The sequence below is a fragment of the Colletotrichum fioriniae genome, assembly GCF_027942845.1.
Source record: "Colletotrichum fioriniae strain IMI 355084 chromosome Unknown scaffold_20, whole genome shotgun sequence".
Taxonomy (NCBI): domain Eukaryota; kingdom Fungi; phylum Ascomycota; class Sordariomycetes; order Glomerellales; family Glomerellaceae; genus Colletotrichum; species Colletotrichum fioriniae.
In genome coordinates, this window is record NW_027076856.1 from 249,610 (window position 1) to 269,918 (window position 20,309).

Below are 20,309 nucleotides of genomic sequence, written 5' to 3' on the forward strand. Positions count from 1 at the left end.
CGTGTACCGGTATCCGTTGCAAGGCAGCGGATCTTCGCCGTGTCCAATAGGTCTATCCCGTCTTGTAAACGATGGTGTAGAGGGAGTAGAGGCCCGAGGGTTTGAGCAAAGTGCTGGACTTGCCAGCTGGCTGAGGGAAACGCGAGTGAGGATGTAGAGGTTCCCATCGATCATCAAGCGCAGAAGGCCAGAGCAAAGTTGCGCGGATGACTCAACTCACTCGAGTGCTACTGCAGAGACGGGAGATCAGAATGACTTCTGACTTGCATTGGCAGAAGGGGGGGATCAAAGAGGCACGCCAGGCATCAGCTGGATGTGGAGGCAGACCGAAGCTGGCTGGCAAGTACTCTTTGCCCGGTGCTGCTGCTTGACAACTACAAAGTATCAGAAAGAAAAGAGAAGGGAGGGGCTGAGACGAGCTTGTGATGTAGTGCTTGCTGCTTGCTGGTGGTGGTGGTGGTGGTGGTGGTGGTGGTGGTTGGCTGGTGGGATGTGGGAGGTGCCATACGCAGACGAGGAGCGCGCAGCAAACTGCCAACGCGACAAGCAGAAGCAAGCTCCACGCTCCTGCTCCACGCTCCATCTTCCTGCAGTGACGTATTCGCTCCCGATCCATGAAATCATACTGTCCGGGGGTGCGCAGAAGACGAGACAGGGGGGCCGTCAGTGGCAGGGGGTCAGTGACGGACTGACGGTTGGATCTGCACCATCTGCTGCCCGCCTGGGACTAGCTTCACGGCCGGAGCAGAAGACCCTTTCTCTCCAGCCCTTTCCCTTGGGTCAGTGATCAGTTGTAACTCGTAAGTGGTAAGTGTGGCCAGTGGTCACTCTTGCTCTGTCAGACTGCTGTCTGTCTGTCTGGGCAGTGACATCGGCGGCCAGGATATTGTCTCTTGCGCGTTGTATGTCTCTGTAAGAGCCTGGATATCCCTTTCATGTACCTTTTCAACAAGACTCTGCTGAAAAGATACATTGCAGAGACTCCCAAAGATCGTGGATTTGGGGGTAAGGGCAGGCAGCCACCAGACTCGATCTTGTGAAGCTATCATTCATGAATCATCCCTTCTTCGAACCTCTCTGTTCCTCGCTGTTCACAAGCTCATCAATGAACTCGAGACTCGGTCGCGGCATTTGTTTGCCAACCCTAGCTGCCTGGGTAATTTTGCATTGCGCCCTTTCAACTGCCGGAAATAGCGTCTCCCAATCTTCAGAGAGACCATACTATCGCCGAGCTGATTGAACATGAAAAGTTTCGTAAACAATCACCCTGAAATAGCCCCGGCGTGTTTTGGAGAGATTTTGTTTCTCCATAGGGCTGTAATGCCAATCCTCGACCCTTCACCTCAACTCATCACGGGCGTCATGCTAACGACAGGGCTTGGCCTTGGATTGACACTGAGCAGCACATGTACCGCAATCCGTAACGTTGTACCTGAACTGAACCCTTTCAGATTCACCATCCTCGCCAACCATGTGGTCCGAGTTCTCTTTCGCTTGGAACAGCAGCATCGTCAATCGTCACCATACGCAGTTTCTCCGGGGGAGAAAGGAACGCGCCACCCATGCCTCCTGGGGTGGTCCCTGTTGCCGCCTGCGCCACCCGTCTGGATGAATCGAGGGGCGAGCAGCAATCCAGGAAGCGCCGTGCAGCTCCCCTCCATCCTCCATGCCCTGTGGCCGACCCTTCTCCCCTTCGGACTCTTCCAGAGAGCCACTTTGGAGGGCTGCCCCTCGCCAAGCCTCAAACAGGAACGCAGCCCCGCGTGAGCAGTAACAATTCATTTTTATCTCACAGGCAGGCCGGGCACAGGATGCCCAGCGGCCCCCGGGAAAGGCATCCTGTGGTCGGCGAGTTACTCCCGTAAGCACCAAACGTCAGGCACTGCGGGACGACGCCAAGGCAGACATCCAGATACCGACAAGCAAGACGACAGCGGAGGGGCCCAAGAAGGGGAAGAGAAGCCATTCAGTTAGAACCTTGCTTGGCCCTGGCCCTGGCCCTGATGCTGTGCGCTTTCAACTCGACACACAGTGACAGCGACGGGTACTCTGTAGTGCTCGGCAAGTTGCAGCGAGGCAAACGTCGGCTACACGAGCGAGCGCTGACAAGTGACAACTTTGTTGCGCTCTGGCAGGTAGCCACCACGGTAGCGTCGTAGTTGGTTTCTTGCCTCTCGGCGGACCCCGAGAGATCCTATTTCCAGGAGCACCAGCAGCCTAGCGGGCTCAAGTTTCTTCGTCGTCTCTATTAGGGCCTCGTTCGTGCTGTCCTGCATACCCGGCGTTCCAGTCAATGTGGGTATCGCTGCTGCATATAATACGGAACAGCACTTGCAGCTCTGAGAACCGATTGGAATACGGGCAGGGGGGCGAAAAGAACGGTTTTATTTGGGGGGTTTTTTTTGTTTTTCTTTTGTTTTTTTGGGTTCGAGTCTGCATGTCGGTTCGTCTTGGCCCTGGGGGAAAAGAGGAACTCGGGAATCCAAGGCCCCAAAGGCGTCTCCGGCATCCGTATCATCGAGTCGAACACGAGAAGACGCTAAAGACGGCTTCTAGAAGCTCTGTCCCATTCGGCCCATCCGTCAGGGTCCTGGGAGGGATTTGAGCATGTCATTGGCAAGAAACGGGGTTCGTGTAAGAGTCAGAGCTGTGTGTAGAAGACGGTCCGTTTCGAAGCCCACTTCAAAGTTCAGCCAGCTCGATTGCATCTCCATCGATATTACAACGTGTGTAGAATAGAGTCGAGACTCGAAAGCGGGCAACTGGAAACACCGGAGACCCGGGGAAATAGTCAGTTGCTGACGAATGCCACTGCGGCAACAACACGGCTCTTGTTGTTGCAGGACTTTAGATGCAAGGCATCCTTCGTACATCGCTTCGTACATTGAAGCCGATAATTCCGGTGTGAGAATCGCGTTTTTGGTTTCTTCGCTGTGATGCTCGCCGACAAACTCTCGTCTATGACTCTTTTTTCCTGGGCTGGTCTGATCTCGTGGTTCCTTTTCTCAGTACGTAGACTTGAACACTAGTGGCACTGTACAACCTTGGGCTCGTTGCCTTGTCCATGCATCTTTCCGCCGCTTCAAGGTGAGAAGTTGTCGAAAAGTGCTTGATTCCGATACTATCCACATTCCCCCGTTCCCTCCAAAGAGTCGGACGCAAAGCATACCTGTCACGGCGGTGCCGTCAGAGTAGAGTAGCTGACCGGCAGGCAACCCTACTTCGTGCGTGTCTTCGCTGGACATGCAGCAAGAGGGCGCAGGAAAAGCTGTCCGACAAGCCACATCAAGCGTTGCCGCTAGCCAGTTGAGAAAGACTTCTTGCATCGGTTGCATCGGTTGCATCGTCAGTAGCCAATCAGGTATGCCATGAGATCTGCCATGAACTGCCAACAATGGCCCACGATGCAACTCCAAGGGCCTCATTCGCTCCCCCCGCACAATCCCTCAGCAGAGCCCCGAATGTGCAAAGCCACCTTTCTCCATCGACCTAGCGAAATCGATAGTCTGTTGTTTCTCCTCCCGCAGCTCGTACGGTTGCTACGTTCACGACTTTGTGTATTGGCCTGTAAGACGGCAGAGAGGCGCTTGTCAGATTCCCCGTCTGCTTCTTTCTCTCGGCATCTCATCTTGTGCAAAGTACCAGACAGCAATGTGGAAACTCAAACCGCCCAATGACGGGGAGTCACTTGAGACGGGAGCATGCGTCTTGGAGCATTTCGAGATATGGAGCTTGGGCCTCTGTGCATATGATGCCCCCCTCCTTTCTACTTATGAGGTCCTGTCAGCAGAATCACGTCTTGGTCTGTCTCTGCCTGCTGCCACATGTCTGTTGACGAGCCGAGGATTAAGGGTATCGCTGAAGTAGCTCAGCAATCGATGTTGAAACCACATCTTGCTTATTCAGAAGCTGGATTAGCTTCATGGTCTGACTTGCTTCAATAGAGGGCTGACCGAAAAAGCCAAAATGCTCAGGGCCTGAGCGCCATAATGGTAGAGATTCATCAGCAAACATAATCTCTCCGAACCAACCATCCAACCAATACTGAAAAGTATCGTGCTCTGAATCGTGTACATCCAATTCAGTCAGTCCTCCAAAAATCACCTCTTTCTTTCTCTCGAAATGCCTCAGCTGTAAGTGGTCTGTCACACCGACGGGTAAGTTTCAGCGTTCCGATTCGTCCGGTCACGAAAGGGTGCATCTCAAGTCAGCCCTGCCGTAGCCCAATTCCTCATGTCAGCTGGCGCTAGAATTCGGTCGATGATTTCCATTGTTCGATCAATGCAAACTCTATTATGCTACGTAGGTAGGCAGGTAGGCACTCCATTGAGGGAGAGACACAGGGGAGATATTCAATGTTCGAAGGTGGCTCATAATTGACCACATGATTGGCCTTCACCGAATGTGACCGATGTCACGGTCGACCAGAAAGGAAAGGAAATGTACGCTTCGGTATCCGTTCATGGTATCTTTTCGAGCACTACACTTTCTGGCTTGTCCTCGTCCTCTACGCTGTTCCCTCTCTTCCTATCCCCTACTCGCAGGCTACACTGTCACAAGGCGGGTGTTCCATTGCCCCCAAACCATCAGCCCGTGCAGAGCCTCCTCCATTTTTTGGTTGTCTTCAGCCTTAAACTTTTCACTTCAAAGCCCGATAATCTCACACGCTGGTCTGGTGGAGCCCCAGATTGCCTCGATACATTACTTTCATCTTCGTCTGACATGCGGCTCAAATAGAGATCCTCTCCAGCGAGTACGCCTTGACCTTCTGACTCAGCAGGTGTCCTCTCTCACGCGAGCTCCTCTCGAGCACCTCGCCGCCCGAAACAATCTTCTGGTTAGACACATGCTGCTTGGACACGAGTCCCAGAGGCAAGCGAGTCGAGAGTTCCACGTCGAGGGACACAGGCTTAGCGAGGGCCCCAGCGCGCGCGGAAGCAGCCGCGCTGGCTGATGATCCCGTCTTTGCTGTTCTGCCGTACTGAACCGCTTCGCCAACGTAGCCGTCCAGGAGGACTGTCTCGTGCAGGCCGGTCAGGGCCGCGCTGACTTCGTTGCTCAGGTTGGTAATGAATTCAAGCGCGTCCGCACGGCCGCCCACGGAGGATGCTCCATTTGTAAGCCATCCACTGAGGCCGATGGAATCAATGCATCGGGAAATCAGTTCTGCAATGAGAGAGATGGTGCCATCCGGCGGTGTCCCTGCGGCCTCGTCCTTATCCATGTCTGTCATGTCAAAGTACCGTGATGTCCAGGCGCCGCGGTAGAGTTGTGTTCGCAGAGTGTCGATGAGTGACAGAATTTCTGTTGGGCTGAGAGTCTCGCGGAGAGCGCGAACCGTCGCGATAGACGAGTAGCTTGCGAGCTTCTCGAATGCTGTTGTAAGAGCTCGTTCGCGGAGGTTGCGGTCGTCGTCCATGTGATTTACAGCCACTTCGGCCATTTCCAGCGTTTGTTCCGTCTTTTCAATCTCCATTGCCACGTCCTCTTCTTGCTCGGTTTCTGTCAGCGCAAGAACCTCTTGCGGCGGCTTCATGTTGAGGGTCTGCATGATGGCGCGAACCACCACCAACAAGTCCTTTTCGCCGAGCTTGGTTGCCGTGACATAGCTGAGGAGCAGCTCCATGGCAGGGTTCATGGCGACGAGATTCTGAACCAGCTTGTCAATGACCGAATCCTCGGGTGCCACCTCGACCAGCTCGCTCTTGAAGGCCGCGCACATGTTGGCATTCGTGAGGTGGCCAGCAGCAATGAGGTAGATCAAGACGTTGCTTGCGGGCAGATTGCATCGAAGGATGGCCGACTCGGGGCTCTGAATCTCCATCGAGAAGACTCTGCTGATGGCATAGAGCACCCACCTGCGGTCAACGGCAGGGTACGCTTCTGATTCAGCCAGCCATTTCCAGGTTGGCGTCTGGAGTTCATTGGAGACCACCTCCTGTTGCACTGCGACCCCAAATCGTTGCGCAAGCAGAGCTTCGAATGACTTCCAGTCTTGTGCCTGCATAAACCCATCCGCTCTCACGACATCAGCCAGAGACTCCTTAACATATTCATCAGACAGCGTTCCTGGAAGATAGTTTTCAAAGGTTTCGTTGCCAGCCTTGGGAAGGCTTGCTGGCACACGGTCAGACCTTGGCAGACCTCTGCCGATGGAATCGATGAGAAGGCCTTCCTTGCCGTGAGACTTGGGGCGTTCAATCTGTATGGAGACCAAAGTGTTGCCGACAACCGCTACTGCCATGTCGAGCTTTGACAGGAAAGTCACGAGTGTTGGCTTCTGGTGCTCAGTGGCTTCGGGGAACTCGACTGCCGTCGAAGCCTGAATCGAGTGGAAGGTAGGGTTCATCATGCTAGCGGAGGTTTTTGATAGGCACAGAACCGAGTGCTCTGAAAGTTGGAGGAAAGAAGTCAAATCCGGCAGAGGCAGGCTGCCTTGCAACTTGGGCACGGCGCTCGTCAGATCGTACGTTCGAAGGACCGAACCATAAAGCTGAAGCAGCTTTCCTGACTGGGTATGGAGCTGGTATGTGGCCGATTCGGCTCCAACTTCGTCTTGCGAAGGCAAGGGCGTGACGTGGAGCTGAACCAGCGGCTGCGAGGGCGCTGTAGGAATTATACCGAAGATTATGAGGAATCTTGAGGTGGTTCCTTCGCTGGTAGTGCGGGCGACAAAGGCTAGAACGTCGGGGTTGAAGGTCTTGGGGTCGATCTGGCGTCCAAAACAGCCAAAGGCGTCCTGTCTGCCCTGGAACAGTCCATTCAGGACGTCTGATGCCGCAGCATGTAGAGAGAACTCCACCTCGTAGTTCGAGACGGTTGCAGGAAGCAGATCTTTGCAGAGGCTGTATGACGATGTGCTCCATTTTTGCTCCAATGCCTCGCCGTCTAGGCACAAGACCTGGCCGTCCTTGCAGAGAGCAACGACATGGCCCTTGTCAGATTGATTTTCGCTGAGAATGGTGGTATCGACGGCGGCGGAAGTAAACAGATGCGTGATTGGGGACTTATGGCGCACTCGCTGAGAAGTGCTAGCAGAGTTTGTCTTGCCAGTCGTGTCGATCACATCGCGGCAGAGGGTAACCTTTGCGCCGGTAGTGTCTCTTGTGGAGAGGTATGTGTAGTTGTTACGACCGCTTGAGCCTTCTCCCTGGAATCGGATCGAGTGCGGCGCGCAAGTGAAGGACTCTTGTGGCGGAATCGGGTACGATGTTCGCAGACCAGACGAGGGGACCTAAGCAACTGTTAGACGTTATGTTGAGGAGGCACCCCGATACAGCTACTTACGTGGTAAATGTTGGCTGCTTCTCCGTCCACGCCAACAACTACTTCCAGCCTCTTCCTCTTCTTGGATCCGGGCTTTTGTGTGTAAACTTCGCCAATGTGGTACTGGCCCTTGGTGTGGTCGAGGGGACGCGGCAGCGATGCCAAAACGTCTGGCCGGTGGATGCGGAAAGTGGGAGCCATCTTGTATTTTCTCAAAGCCTTAGCCTACAGAGACTCTGTGAATTGGGGTTTTGGCGGGGCTCAGGTCTGGGTGCGACTGCAATGGCTCTTCCCGATATCGAAAACCTGGCTGTGTAAGTGAAGGTCGCGATGCCGAAAGAAAAAAAAAAGTTGGAGGACTCTGCTGTAGTGGGGTGCAAAAGTCGACTTGACGATGGTTTCGCACTGTCCTTAGCTGTGCGGATACAACAAGAAAGGCCGTGCGATTGACTCCCAAAGTCATCGTTGTCGGATAATCTGCGGACCGCACCCTGACATCGATTAGATATGATAAGAGATAAGGGATTACCAGGAACCTGATGCTGGTGGGTCCGGGATCTTAAGTGTAATGGGCGTCGCGCTACACGCCCACTACTGCCCCCGGCGATTCGAAGACGCGACTCACGCGACTGGTGCACTCGATACTTAGACAACCCACCCACCTCGACTTCTCGCACCCATCGATTTGCGCTGCCATATTGAAACTTCAGAGGAAGTCTCTGTTATGTCCTTTTTCTTACAATAGACGGTGCCAAACTTCTGAGCTTTGGTACTTCATCCAATCTGTATCCGCATACATCTTTCGTCACTCACCAGTTCCTCATCAGTTGCATGCCCGCTGACGTAGTCTAAAGGCGCGACGGCTCTGGCGTAAGTTTTCATGTCTCCTGTTCGTACAACAAATACACCTCATTGCTTTACCAATGCTGCCATAGCTACATGCTAAAACGTACTCCCATCATAGCATCGCACGATCTCATGGGAACTCTTCTTGTAGCCAACATGGCCCCAGATGGGCTGGACGCCTCCCACACCACAAAGCTTCACCCATTCTTTGTCCCTGGGAAGACCGCCGATGCACCGAGAACCGATTCGAGTACCGACGACCAGCCTCAGTCTGTCGACAGCCCACCTTTGAATAGTAAATCAGTTCGATCTCGAAAGCAGGCACCTGCATCTCAGCAACCATCCAGCGACATTGAGCCAGCGTCATCGGACATAGGCGAGGATGAACAAGGTCGCAAGAGGCAAAAGACCGGTGCTGGCAACCCTTCAAGTTCTGGGAAGAAAAGAGGGCGGCCCAGAAAGAAGCCAAACATTCCATCTGTCGATATTACGAGCCACTTCTCCCAGGTCAACAGCGTGCCGACGACCTCGCTTGCCAACGAAGTCCCACAAACGCCCGATCCCGTACCAATACAACCCGATATAGCTGCCCTCCCACTCAACCAGGCTCCTGTTTCCCTTTTGAACATGATTGATAACCCTTCGAATACGACTTCGAATGCGACGAATGCAGCTCATAGTGCTGGAGAGGAACCCAAAAAGCCTACCAAAGTGCTCAAATTCAACCCAAAGACCGGCACAATTGGCTCACCTCCGAAGCCTAAACCAAGCCCTGCAGAAGCGTCCAAAAGCGCAAAGGCATCCAAGTCACCGGCCAAACCCACCCGCATCGTAACCATCAAGTATGGAATTGACGTGGCGTCTCGCGAACGCATAGGCTCAAAAATTGAGCAGATCCTCACGACTCCAACGAAAACGACCCCCCGAGGCCATCGTGCGAAGGTTCCCAAGCAGGACCAGGACAAACCAAAAACGAAAGACACCCATCCTCTGTTTCTAGGCAATGCCAAGAAGGCTACGAAGCCGGTGGACGCGCCTTCCGCCGCTCCCAAACCGCCTAGAGCCACCATCTTCTCATCAACCCCATGCTCTCCCAGAAAGCAGCGGCTAACCCCAATAGCTGGCAAGATCCAGCTTCCACAATTCGGTGTCCGATCTCTGGGCCTCAAAGTTCCAGGCGCCTGCCATCCCGCATGGCCGGCCCAGGGGATGGCACACGTAAGGGGGCTTCTTCCCGAAGAAGAACGTCTCCCAGCTGCAAAAGACGCCCCGGTTTCGTCCCGGAAATCCAAGGGGCAAACTACAAACATCCACCCTGGTGAATCTGTCATTGACCAGCTTGCTAAATCGCTGAACACTCTGAGCATCAAGAAGTCAGTCCAGGAGGCTACAGAGGACTATGAGGCGCCGCCCGCGGAGCTCCGCCTTCCTGAGAAGCACTTTGAAAGCGGTCGCAAGCTTCGGCAAAGGATCAAGCGAGAGCTTAAATCTGTTCTGCCAGTCATCTCAAGTGTGGACAGTGATGATGAGTTGCTTACTTCTTCCAATCGGAAACCCCATCCTTCAGTGGCTCGCCTTTACAACATGTTGGAAACCAATCTCTCAGCATATGACAGGTCGCAATGCGAGGACCTTTCGTGGGCACACAAATACGCACCAATCAGCGGAGAAGAAGTCCTTCAATTCGAAGAGGGCGTATTGCTGAAAGAATGGTTGCAGACTTTAATTGTTCAATCAGTCAATACAGGTGCTTCCACTGCTGACCAGAAGGCCTCCGGTCCAAAAATGGGTTCGGCGGCAAAGAAGAAGCGGAAGCGCACCAAGATGGATGGATTCATCGTTTCGGATGGCGATGAAGCAGACTTCCTGCCTTCGGTCTCTGACGACGAGGATGAATGGCTGCCGACACCTGTTCATGGTGGCCCGAAGAAGACTGTAGTTCGCAGAGATGTTGCGAAAGATGCGAGCCGCCTGACCAATGCAATTGTCCTCAGCGGACCTCATGGCAGTGGCAAGACGGCTGCTGTCTACGCTGTAGCAAAGGAGCTCGGCTTCGAAATATTTGAGATCAACGCCAGCAGTCGCCGCAATGGCAAAGACGTCATGGAGAAGATTGGAGACATGACGCAGAATCACCTTGTTCAACATAACCGCCAAGGCGGCAAGGTTGATGCCGGGGACAACGCCGACGACGAGACAGCGAAGGACATCAAATCTGGCAAGCAAGGCACCATGACATCGTTCTTCAAGGCGAAGGTGGTTCCCAAACCAGAAGCGGTACCACAGCCCGTCGACCAGCCGTCCGAGGCACCCAAGTCAGCAAAGGCAAAGACCCAGAGCCAAAAGCAATCGTTAATCCTCCTTGAAGAGGTCGATCTTCTCTACGAAGAGGACAAGCAATTTTGGGCTACCATCATTAACTTGGTCGCGCAATCCAAGCGACCATTCGTCATGACTTGCAACGACGAGACTCTGGTTCCATTTCACAGCTTCATGCTTTATGGAATCCTCCGCTTCACACCACCGCCAGCGCTCTTGGCGGTCGATGTACTCCTACTTATTGCAGCCAATGAAGGCCATGCTCTTAGCCGACCAGCCGTGAGTGCCCTCTATGAATCAAAGGGTAACGATCTTCGAGCGTCTCTCATGGAGCTCAATTACTGGTGTCAGCTGGGAGTTGGTGATCGTCGAGGCGGTTTTGACTGGTTCTACCCGCGATGGCCAAAAGGCTGTGACAAAGATGAGAATGGCGACGTCGTGCGTGTAGTCAGCGAGGGAACGTACTTGGAGGGCATGGGATGGATCAGCCGTGACCGAGCAGTGGTTCCCAGCGTGCGTGCTGCTGAAGAAGAGTTGGTGAGCCAATGCTGGCAGGGCCTCGGAATGGATTTGAGCAACTGGCATGATTCACTTGACATGGCCTCGTGGGCAGATAGCGTGATGACTTCTTTACCCAGCGAGAGGGCTGTCGCGCTAGACGTGTTCTCCGAGTTCTCTGATCTCATGAGCGCGGCTGATGTCTGCTCTGATGGTGACTTTGGCCTCAAGTTCCAGGTGAGTAGTCTGAACAATGCTCAACATCGTGCGACCGTGGCTAACAGATACACAGGAACCTCTCGATCCCACACAGCCAGATCTCCCTATCAAAACCCGCGATGACTTCATTTTAGGCCGGCGCCTACTCGAGGCCCCATTCCAAACTGACTACACTCGCACGGCCACCACTATCGCCACCGGTCTCAAATGCGCCGCTCGACAGCTTCTCCAATCCGCACCCCTACGAAACGGCAGTGCAGTCGATATGGATTATTTCCAAGAGCACAGCGCAATCCGCCAAATGAAAAAGTTCTTCGTCGCTCCTTCCCGGGAAGAAGTAGTGATCAACCGCTATGATATGGCCATGGCTTTCGATCCCATCGCCATCTCCGAGAAGGCAGCGGCCATGATGGCCACCAGTCTCGAGCCGTCAGTTTTTGACCGTACTATGCGTATGATTACCCTTGAGGTGGCACCCTATGTGCGCAGTATCATAAACTACGATTATCGTCTCATGCAGAATCGCATGCAACGGAGTGGTCTACTCAGTGAAGGCGGCAGACCAGGGAAGAGGATGCGCAGTACTCGTGCCGCCTACTCGGCATTGGAGGGTGTCGCGCGTGGCAACATGCGCAAGGAGAACTACTTTGCCGCAGAAATAAGAACTCCTCTGGTCATGAGGACTGCAGGAGAAGGCTGGCAAGCTGCCGTGGATGAGGCCATGAGCTTGATGGAGCAACCGCCAAGTCCGGCTGCCGAAAGTGAACCTTCTATGGAACCTCCCGTGGAAGCAAATAACACCGTTGTATCGACCGCCGAGGAATAGATGAACATAATGAATAACTTGCATTTGGGGGGAAGCGATAGTATAAACGAAGAGAGGGCGGTTTGGCGCAGGTGAAGGGGTACAACGGGATGGCATTCAAACTGGCTGGAGATCTGGCTTAAATAGTACGGTCAAATAGCATGTCATGGCAGCCATTCATCTTATTTGGCTTTATTTCACCGGCTGCTTCAAACGTTCAAACTTTGCGACTGTGATGCCGTAGACTCACATCCGCATGAAGTCAAACGGCTAATAATAATCAGACCTCCGCCGAGACCTTCGATCCACGTACTCTGGTTCGCGGGGTGGTGAAGGAAATCGTTGGTCACCGCGCCGGCTCCAATCCTCCACAGCTTCATTGTATCGTGGTCTTGGTAGACGCTCCTCCACGAATCGACTCCCGGCAGCCTCTGACCTGTTCGACTGCTTCTCATATCTCACCATCTCATTCTCCCCCTCCGCCCCGACTCCACGCGATCGCCCTCGGCCATCCCCTTCGATTCTTCCTCGTCTTTCGAAGCGCTCGCTCGGAGACGGGAGATAGTCATCAGAGTAATACGAATCCCCCTCGCTCTCGCTTCCGTAACCGCGTGACCGTCCGCCGCCGCGGCTACGGGGAGGGTAATACTCCCTCTCGGGCAGCCTCCGCCGGTCGCGGGGGTAGTCGTTGCGGTCCCAGACGTTGTGGTCGTCGTAGTCGATGTACCCGTTGTGACGGTCCCGTATGGCGTTGCGCCTGCGGGACCGGCGACCGCTCGGCGAGGGCGAGTGCTCCCAGTGCTCCTTCTCCGAGTGGATTATGCCGCGCGGCCAGAGCTTGTGGACGGCTAGGGAGGCGACGGCGATGGCGGCGATGAAGACGGCTGCGGTTTTTATGCCGGGCTTCTTGTGGTGATCGCGGGGTCCCGCTGAGGAAGAGCGCGAGCGGGAGGATGGGGAGTAGGAGCGCCGCGTCCGGGCCATGGTGGTGTCTCCCGACCGGGTTGTCTTGGTGAGGGCGCGACTGCGGTGGCTGCTATTAGACTGAGACATGCGCGGTGATATGTGAACAGCGGTGAGTGAGTTCTTTTTGGGTGAGAGCTATCTGTATTGCTGTAAGATGTCTCGGGTCTGTTGACGCCGTCAATGAGACCAGACTATTCGAGTGAGACAGATGGTTTGGTGGTTTGGGAGAAAGTTCGGTGACAGGAAACGTGTAACAGGAGACTGCTTGGACCGGAGGTCGAGGTAATAGGGGAAATGAGACCACCAAGAGTAGAATGAAAGCGAGGATTAATGAATGTAAATGACGATGAGCCCGTATCCAAAGGCTAGTAGGCGGTACGAAAAGCAAATTGAACTTTGGGAGCCGGCTCGTTGGGCTTCTTCCCCCCGGTATCAGAGCCCGAACTCTGAGAGTTGGGATCGTCCGAGCGAGGGTCAACCCGGCACCTTGGTCTTGAGTGGGAATTTGGCGCGGCCTTTGGGTTTCTTGGTGGGTTGGTCACGCAGAGAGAGGAAGTACAGCGAGTTTTTCCCACTACATGCGTAGTGGAAGCCTACTGCAAGGACAGCGCCGACGGCGGCTGTGCGTAATTCTCTTACGGCAGACGTATGGCTTGGGTAGCTTGCGCAGCGTGTGAGAGGAGGAGCAGCAGATAGGTTAGAAACAAGTCCGGTCTACGGCTGGCTCGGGACGATGCCGTCAACACAGGGATCTTTCTTGTGGGATGGGGGAGGGGGGGAAGAGAGATGGGCGAGTCAAGAACTTTGGGGGAGAGAAAGGCAGTAGGCGAACGGAGGGGCGGGTTAGGTATTGACTTGTTGAGAGGGTCGGATGGAAATAGACGTGGTTTGATGGGTGATGGGTGAGATTTATGGGAGGACGGAGGGTAAAGGGTTTGGGTGAGAGGGAGGTTTTATCGGATGGTCTGAGAGTCGGTGAGGGCTTGCAGGATGACCGAGAGGCGCATTCGATAACACCACAGAAACGTGGATGAAAGTAAGCAGGTAGGTCGCCCAACATTGCGCGATAAATGTTATTTGTATGGCAAAAGGGCAGATAGTCAAACGTTCCCGATCTTGCGGGGGAAAGGACCCGATAACGATGTGAGGAGAAGATATGAAGACTTCTTGTTACACCGGGAACCCGTGGTGTGGTTACGATGCCACTTGGACGTTGTATGTAGACAGACAGGGAAGGGCGAGACAAGCTTTCCTTGGCTCGGATTCGATCCCCGGAACTCTGATGCACAGAGGATCACGCAGGAAGTCTGGAAGAGAGTGCCATAAGGATTCCCTTTGCCCTTCGCCCTCACTCTTCTGGCGGTTCACTCGGCCAATCATTCGCTTGCCTGTCGAAAGGAGGCTCTGTTTCTGTGGCTTTCATTCGCCTCCGATCAAAGCGATTCATCGATTGAGTTATTGCCTCGGATGAAGAGCCGTACGTTGCTCCTGGTAGGTGGCAATCTGGGGATTCGATGGATGTCTGCATTACGACTTGACCCGGGAGAGGAACGTCCCAACAAATGGGCAACGGAGTCTTGAGATTTTGGAGATGAGTGATGACAAGGCCTGGAACCTCATTGTCGTCTATTGGAGGGTGTGTTGGCCGTTTAGATTGTGTTAGATCCGAGTGAGACAGAGTAGGAGACGGGCGAATGGTGAAGTGGGTGAGGTTTTAGAGCCGGGCTAGTCTACGCGTGCTTGCGACGTGATGGTCAGCGATTGGCCAATGCGTCTTGAGGCCGACGGGTGTGACGACACGCGGGTATGGTCTAAAGCGACGGATGTTCTCACGGGTGAAGACTTGATGTTCGGTGATACGAGTTTGATGGTGATGGTTGTAGTGTCCCTCAAAGTAGATTGCGCCGATGGACACGTTTGGCTCTGAGGCCGTCAGTATCTCATAGGCTACGTCACGAGATCAGCAATCACAGAAACAAGTAGAGGATTTAGTTCCGGTATAGCTATGGCCTCTTAACAATTCGTTTGCATCTCGCATCTTTAGAGATTGGTGTTGACAGGTTGGCCGGCCCAGCAACAGGGGTTGAGCCCAACCAGTCATTCTCGTTACAAAGTCGAGACTGAAGTCATCTCTCTCTAAGCGGCCCTTGGATCCCGTCAGCAGCTTCGTGGTGTTGTACAAGGTAATTGTATTGATGGAGCGCAGAGAAACCAAACCTTTTCCGGTTTGGTTTCTTTTTGTTTTTTCTTATGTCTTGTCGCTGCCGTGGCCCTGATGAGCGACCTGGGGCATCTGAGAGCTGTTGACTTTTTGTGATGAGATGACTTAGAGCATCTACTTATACGATACTCTTGGTATCTCATTTCTTCTCATTGATGCTTAGATGTTGCGAGAGGCTGACCAAAGCCTAGCCATGCTACCTTAGTAATGATGATAGTCTGCCTTCGTAAGGTAACATGAAGTCATCTAAATAATGAGGTGTCGATAAGAATTGGTTGTGTTTCTGACTGGTATGTCATACATCTAGCCCCTCAACTAAATGCAGACGGCGGCTCGAACATGAAGCTGGTAGTGAATGTTTGGACAGGAACAATTTCATAACAGTCCAACTAAAGCACTTTCTTCATTTCTTCTAATATCCCGAACACCAGAAATTCGAAGCATGGTCCAAACGGACGACGAACTCCCTCACAGGTGCTACATACTACCCAGGGAACATCTACCCTCATAAAAGTACTCACTCACAAAAGTACCAATAAGAAAGTGAGCAAGAACATCCATCCTCCCAACCTTGTCCAAGATCTGCGCGGAGCCTCTCTCAACACGGCCACCATCCTTCTGAACGTATCATACTTCTCACCTTTCAGAGCAGCCTGTAGGCCAGCCAGGTCCCGCTTCATGTCATCCTCCGCCGCGGTGTAATTCCTCTGCATCTTCATCTGCTCCAGCAAGTCCGCAGCAGTCCATCGCCGCTCAGGGTCCGGAATGAGCATCTTATGGAGCAGATCCTCAACGAATCGGTGTGGGGAAGGCTCACAGCCACGGGTCCGGGTAGCCAGCGGGTTGATACCATATTCCGCGCCGTTGGTTAGGTCAGGCTGTACCAGCCTGTCTGAATCCCACCGTTCCCTCGCGGATTCGCGGCCGTCGTAGTAGATGCCAAAACGGTGACAGTGCCAGAGCACCATGCCCAGCATCCAAATGTCGGATTCGAACGTCGGCTTTATGTTGGCGCTGAAGTCGTACCACTTGCCCTGGAAGCGGAGCTCGGGGGCCGTGTAGCCGTCGTCGCGCAAGTCATGGCTGATGACCTCCGGGACAAGGCCGTGTCCGAAGAGCTTGAAGCGGACGCGCGACAAGTTTTCCGAGGGAAAGGGAAATACGTTGTGAAGGCGTACGTCACCGTGTACGGTATCTGTTGCGTGGAGGTAGGCGAGGGCAAGGAGGAGATCCCAGGCCACGTCGAGGACTATATCGTCATGTGTAGTACCTCTCGCGGGCCGCCATGATCTATGCATGGGAAGTCTCTCGACGATAAAGACCTGGTCTTTTGGGAGATAGTCAAGATACCTTACAATCGTTTGCTGTACCCACTGTATGTCAGCATCTCATTCATGAACTCGGGGGGACTTTGGAACTTACGGGACAAGCCTCCTTGGAGGGCTTAATCAAGTCCGCTGCAAGGTTGGCAAGCTTCTCTTCCCGAGTAGCATCGAGTTGGGGAAACCCGACAAACGTCACGTCTCTAATGCCGTCAGCATCTTTTGCAGTGACATACCTACGGCCGTCTCGCAGAGATCGGAAGTTGGGTTCGTCGCCGACAGGACCCTCGTCCGAGTGTAGAATGCCCTTGAGGCTCAGGAGGTTCTGTGTTTTCTCTCTATGCGACATGGTGATGGGTTTGCGGCTGGGCTGGTTCTTCGAACTGATATTTGAATCGAGGAGACACATATCATCGTGGATGTTGAGTAGTATATATAGATAGGTCCATTTGGTCTCAGTCACTAGTTTTTTTTTTTTTTTTTCGTTTCCTTGCGTCTCGTGTCTTCGCCTACCTAATTCCTGTTTTTTCCTGAAAGAGGATGAACCAGCCGTGTTCTGCATTTTCGCAGTGGAACATTCTCTCAAACTGGAGGATAGTATTGGCAAAGAAGAGGCGAGGTCAAAGCAGCTGTAGATTGTTGATCATGAGTAAAGAACAAAGTCGATGCCTAGAGGATACTCAAAGCATCGTTCTGGGGATACTTGAATTGACACCTCTCGAAACATCCTCTGTTCACTCACTCTCTTCCCTTTCATCTTCACTTTGACTCTAAGTTTGTTTCGGGGAAATGAACCGAATCTCCAGTCTCTTCTCTCCCGGTCGATTGGCGAATTGGGTGAGTTGATGCCATTTGGTATCAAACTTATGCTCGCGTTATTTCTGACAAGGAACCAAGGTATTAACTGATATCTTACAGGCATCTGAAAATGCTATCACGCTTCAAACATATGCAAGAGAACTTGAACAGAGTTTCTGTAGATACAGCATGGGCGACGGCAAAGTAAAGAAAAGAAATAGTACGGGCAAGATCTCGTTCAAGGATGACATGCAGCCATGTGGTCTCCCTCTCAACATTTCCAAGGATATCATAGTCTGCTCCGGTCCATGATGGTCCAATGCCAGGCATAGACGGCGAAGAGAGAGAGATGTTGCGAGCTAACTTGCCACTTCAAGGGACTCATCATGATCTTCGGAAAATACTCACAAGGAGTTATAGAAACTCATATCCTCCTGACTGCCTATGCAGTTGCGGATCGAATGCCCAAGCAAGTCAGCTCGACAGATCATCATGGTATAGCCATGGGCTGTGTCCTTGAAGGCTATCAACTTTGCGGGCTATGGATATCTGTAAGAAGAAGAAGAAGAAGAAGAAGAAGAAGAAGAAGAAGAAACCTCAACACCGGTCGTGTTTCTTGGAGACCTATCCTTTTCTGTCTCTAACTGAAGATGCTGATTTTCTCAAGCCCACTTGACAGAATATGAATCAATGTGGCAGTCGAAGACCACTTCAAAGCCTACGAATAATCAATGTGGAATGATCATACAAAACTGCCGAGCATTGCTCCGTAGCATGAGTATCATCGATCTCAGGCAGCGATTGTGTAGATGTAGCTACCAAGTCAGCAGCGTTGCTACGAAGCCGGACCATGGAATTGATAACTATGCATTATTGTATGAACGGTTTTGATTGATCATGAGGGGGTACTCATACTTTTCAGACAACTGATCTAAAGCACACGGGCGTTACCTTCTACGAATCATGAAATCGTGGATAGTTCAAAAAGTCAAGTCGAGAATCGGTCAGGCTTTGGAATTGAGGTGGCCTTGTCAACAGTAAACTATAACCCTCTTGTAGATGGTTGGTATGCTGAATAGCACGTCTGTATCGAAATTCACTTGCACCACTCAAGAGTAACTGTAAAGCCAGCGGGCGGGGTCGCCAAGTGGTCATCACTATCGTCACCAGAGAAAATTCCCATTTCATGTCACAAGGGCCAGGGCCAGGTCCCATCACAGTGCCGTCGGTGGAGATTGACGTCGGGCTGCGGGTGGTCAACGATCCGATCGTTTACACGCAAGTGCGCGAGACGAAAATGAATCCCTGGTACCTACGCCGCCTTGCGTGGAAAGGCCCCAATGGTGCTGTCTGTCAGTCACTTGGCAGATGATAGATCGGTCTCAGTTAATCGAATCAGAATCCATATCGTAAAGTGAACGTCCACAGCACTCCGCGGCCCCGGGACGGCCGGCCGGAGGTAAGTTCGTCGTGTTACGCCAGCGTCGGCGGCGGGCGGGGGGGCTAATGTGGAGGCGCGAAGCCCAAAAGGAACCACCATGACCACCACCAGAGGTATCCATACTCAAAGGTGTGCCAATAGTCGGATCAGCGCGGGGCAGGCTCCGGGGACGCCAAATTACAGACGGTCTTTCTCAGCAAAAACTGATTGGAGCCTTGGCCTTGGAGGCTCGCTACTGCCAATGGAGACAGAGGCTTTGTGTGCCAGTGGGTAGTCGTCATCACTCAGCATGATCTGCCTGAGTCGCTGCGATGGGCCTGATTACCCCCCATCGTGATTTGTCCATGGACGAAAACAGGATCGAGACTAAACCGGGAATAGGGGGTGAATTCGTGAAAACGGAGATTCATCTTTCGGTGGGCGGTGTCCTTTTATGATGGCCAAATGTGTCACTGTAGCCTGTTCTGTACACCGGAATGAATGGAGTGAACACTGAACGGCAAGTAGGGAAGCAAGGAAGCAGGAGAGAGAAGATGCGTGCCTGCAAATTTCTTCGTCATTCAGCCACCATCTCCATTGATACTGGCTGCCCTTGCAAATGCAACAAAGTGAGGGCTGCTGGGGTAGTGTAGAGGGAGGCAAAGTGAGATGGATTTTGGAGACTTCCATGTCATGCCGGGTCCAGGAAGGTGGCCAAACAACCTTGACAATTCGACCTGGAGGGTCCGAGGACTTGCTTGCCTGCCTGCCTTCCCATGCTCCGCTGGCTTCAACTCATGTCCAGCTCCATAGCGAGCAGATGGTCGACTGACGAGTGCCTAGGTAACATTGGGTACAGAGGCATTCCCAGGATTCCAGCGGCTCGGGATCGTTGCTACTGCTGCGAGTCATCTGATTGAGTAGAGCCATTTTCCATTGACAATGCCGGCGACGAAGCAATTGGTAGTGGAATGTCCTGTTCCGCGGTGGAGATGTTGTCCGACTCCCACTTGCTCGTCAAACTAGGTTTGGCCATGCCATGACGAGGGGAGTAACAGAAGAACACAGCCGTCTCCACCACCTGCCGCCGAGGGCTGTTAGTTCCTCTGATACCGGTATGACCGGCTTATCAACGTGCCAAACAATCAATATGACCGGGCAGCTGAGACTTGTCGAACCCATCTCCACAGTGTCCCGAAGTGGGAAGAGAGAGGAGTAGAATCAAAAACATGTTTAGGTGAAGCCAAGCTTGGAAATCAGATGGAATCGTGAATGCAGGACTGACACCATGTCAATGTCGGATATGTGGCACCAGACTGGCCGGACTAGGCTTCGGTTGGCGAAATGCAATGGGAGCCGAAACTTGAGTTGGTGATCAGCCAAAGGGGGTGCCGTGGACAAATAGCTACTCCGTACGCACTTCGTAACACAAGGGTAGCGCCAGATGGGCCCGGCCGGTGCTCCGGTGCGGCAGACTCTCCGAAGACAACCTGGATTGCCGCGACCAAGGGTACAAGGGATAGGATCAGACGAGAAAGCCAGTATCCGTATAGCTACCTAGACCCCAGAAATCACTCCAAGCGCGATGTGACAGACAACACAAGTACGAGGTGCGCCGGTGACTCGTTT

General features: G+C 53.1%; 4 protein-coding genes across 4 annotated transcripts; 1 reads left to right on the forward strand and 3 right to left on the reverse strand.

Annotated features, from left to right (window-relative positions):
• Positions 1-4,729: 4,729 nt before the first annotated feature.
• Positions 4,730-7,467, reverse strand: N0V96_012001 (uncharacterized protein; the record flags this gene model as incomplete). Its single annotated transcript, XM_053197117.2, has 2 exons — positions 4,730-7,234; positions 7,288-7,467. The coding sequence occupies 2 exons, from the start codon at positions 7,465-7,467 to the stop codon at positions 4,730-4,732; spliced, it is 2,685 nt and encodes an 894-aa protein (XP_053045424.2).
• Positions 7,468-8,268: 801 nt separating this feature from the next.
• Positions 8,269-11,974, forward strand: N0V96_012002 (uncharacterized protein; the record flags this gene model as incomplete). The annotated part of the gene is made up of 2 exons (XM_053197118.2): positions 8,269-11,166; positions 11,222-11,974. 2 exons carry the CDS (start codon positions 8,269-8,271, stop codon positions 11,972-11,974), a joined length of 3,651 nt encoding a protein of 1,216 aa, XP_053045425.2.
• Positions 11,975-12,199: 225 nt separating this feature from the next.
• N0V96_012003 (uncharacterized protein) lies at positions 12,200-12,937 on the reverse strand (the record flags this gene model as incomplete). Its single annotated transcript, XM_053197119.2, has 2 exons — positions 12,200-12,223; positions 12,416-12,937. The coding sequence occupies 2 exons, from the start codon at positions 12,935-12,937 to the stop codon at positions 12,200-12,202; spliced, it is 546 nt and encodes a 181-aa protein (XP_053045426.2).
• A 2,724-nt stretch (positions 12,938-15,661) lies between these two features.
• Positions 15,662-16,811, reverse strand: N0V96_012004 (uncharacterized protein; the record flags this gene model as incomplete). Its single annotated transcript, XM_065759469.1, has 2 exons — positions 15,662-16,389; positions 16,568-16,811. The coding sequence occupies 2 exons, from the start codon at positions 16,809-16,811 to the stop codon at positions 15,662-15,664; spliced, it is 972 nt and encodes a 323-aa protein (XP_065611923.1).
• Positions 16,812-20,309: the final 3,498 nt, after the last annotated feature.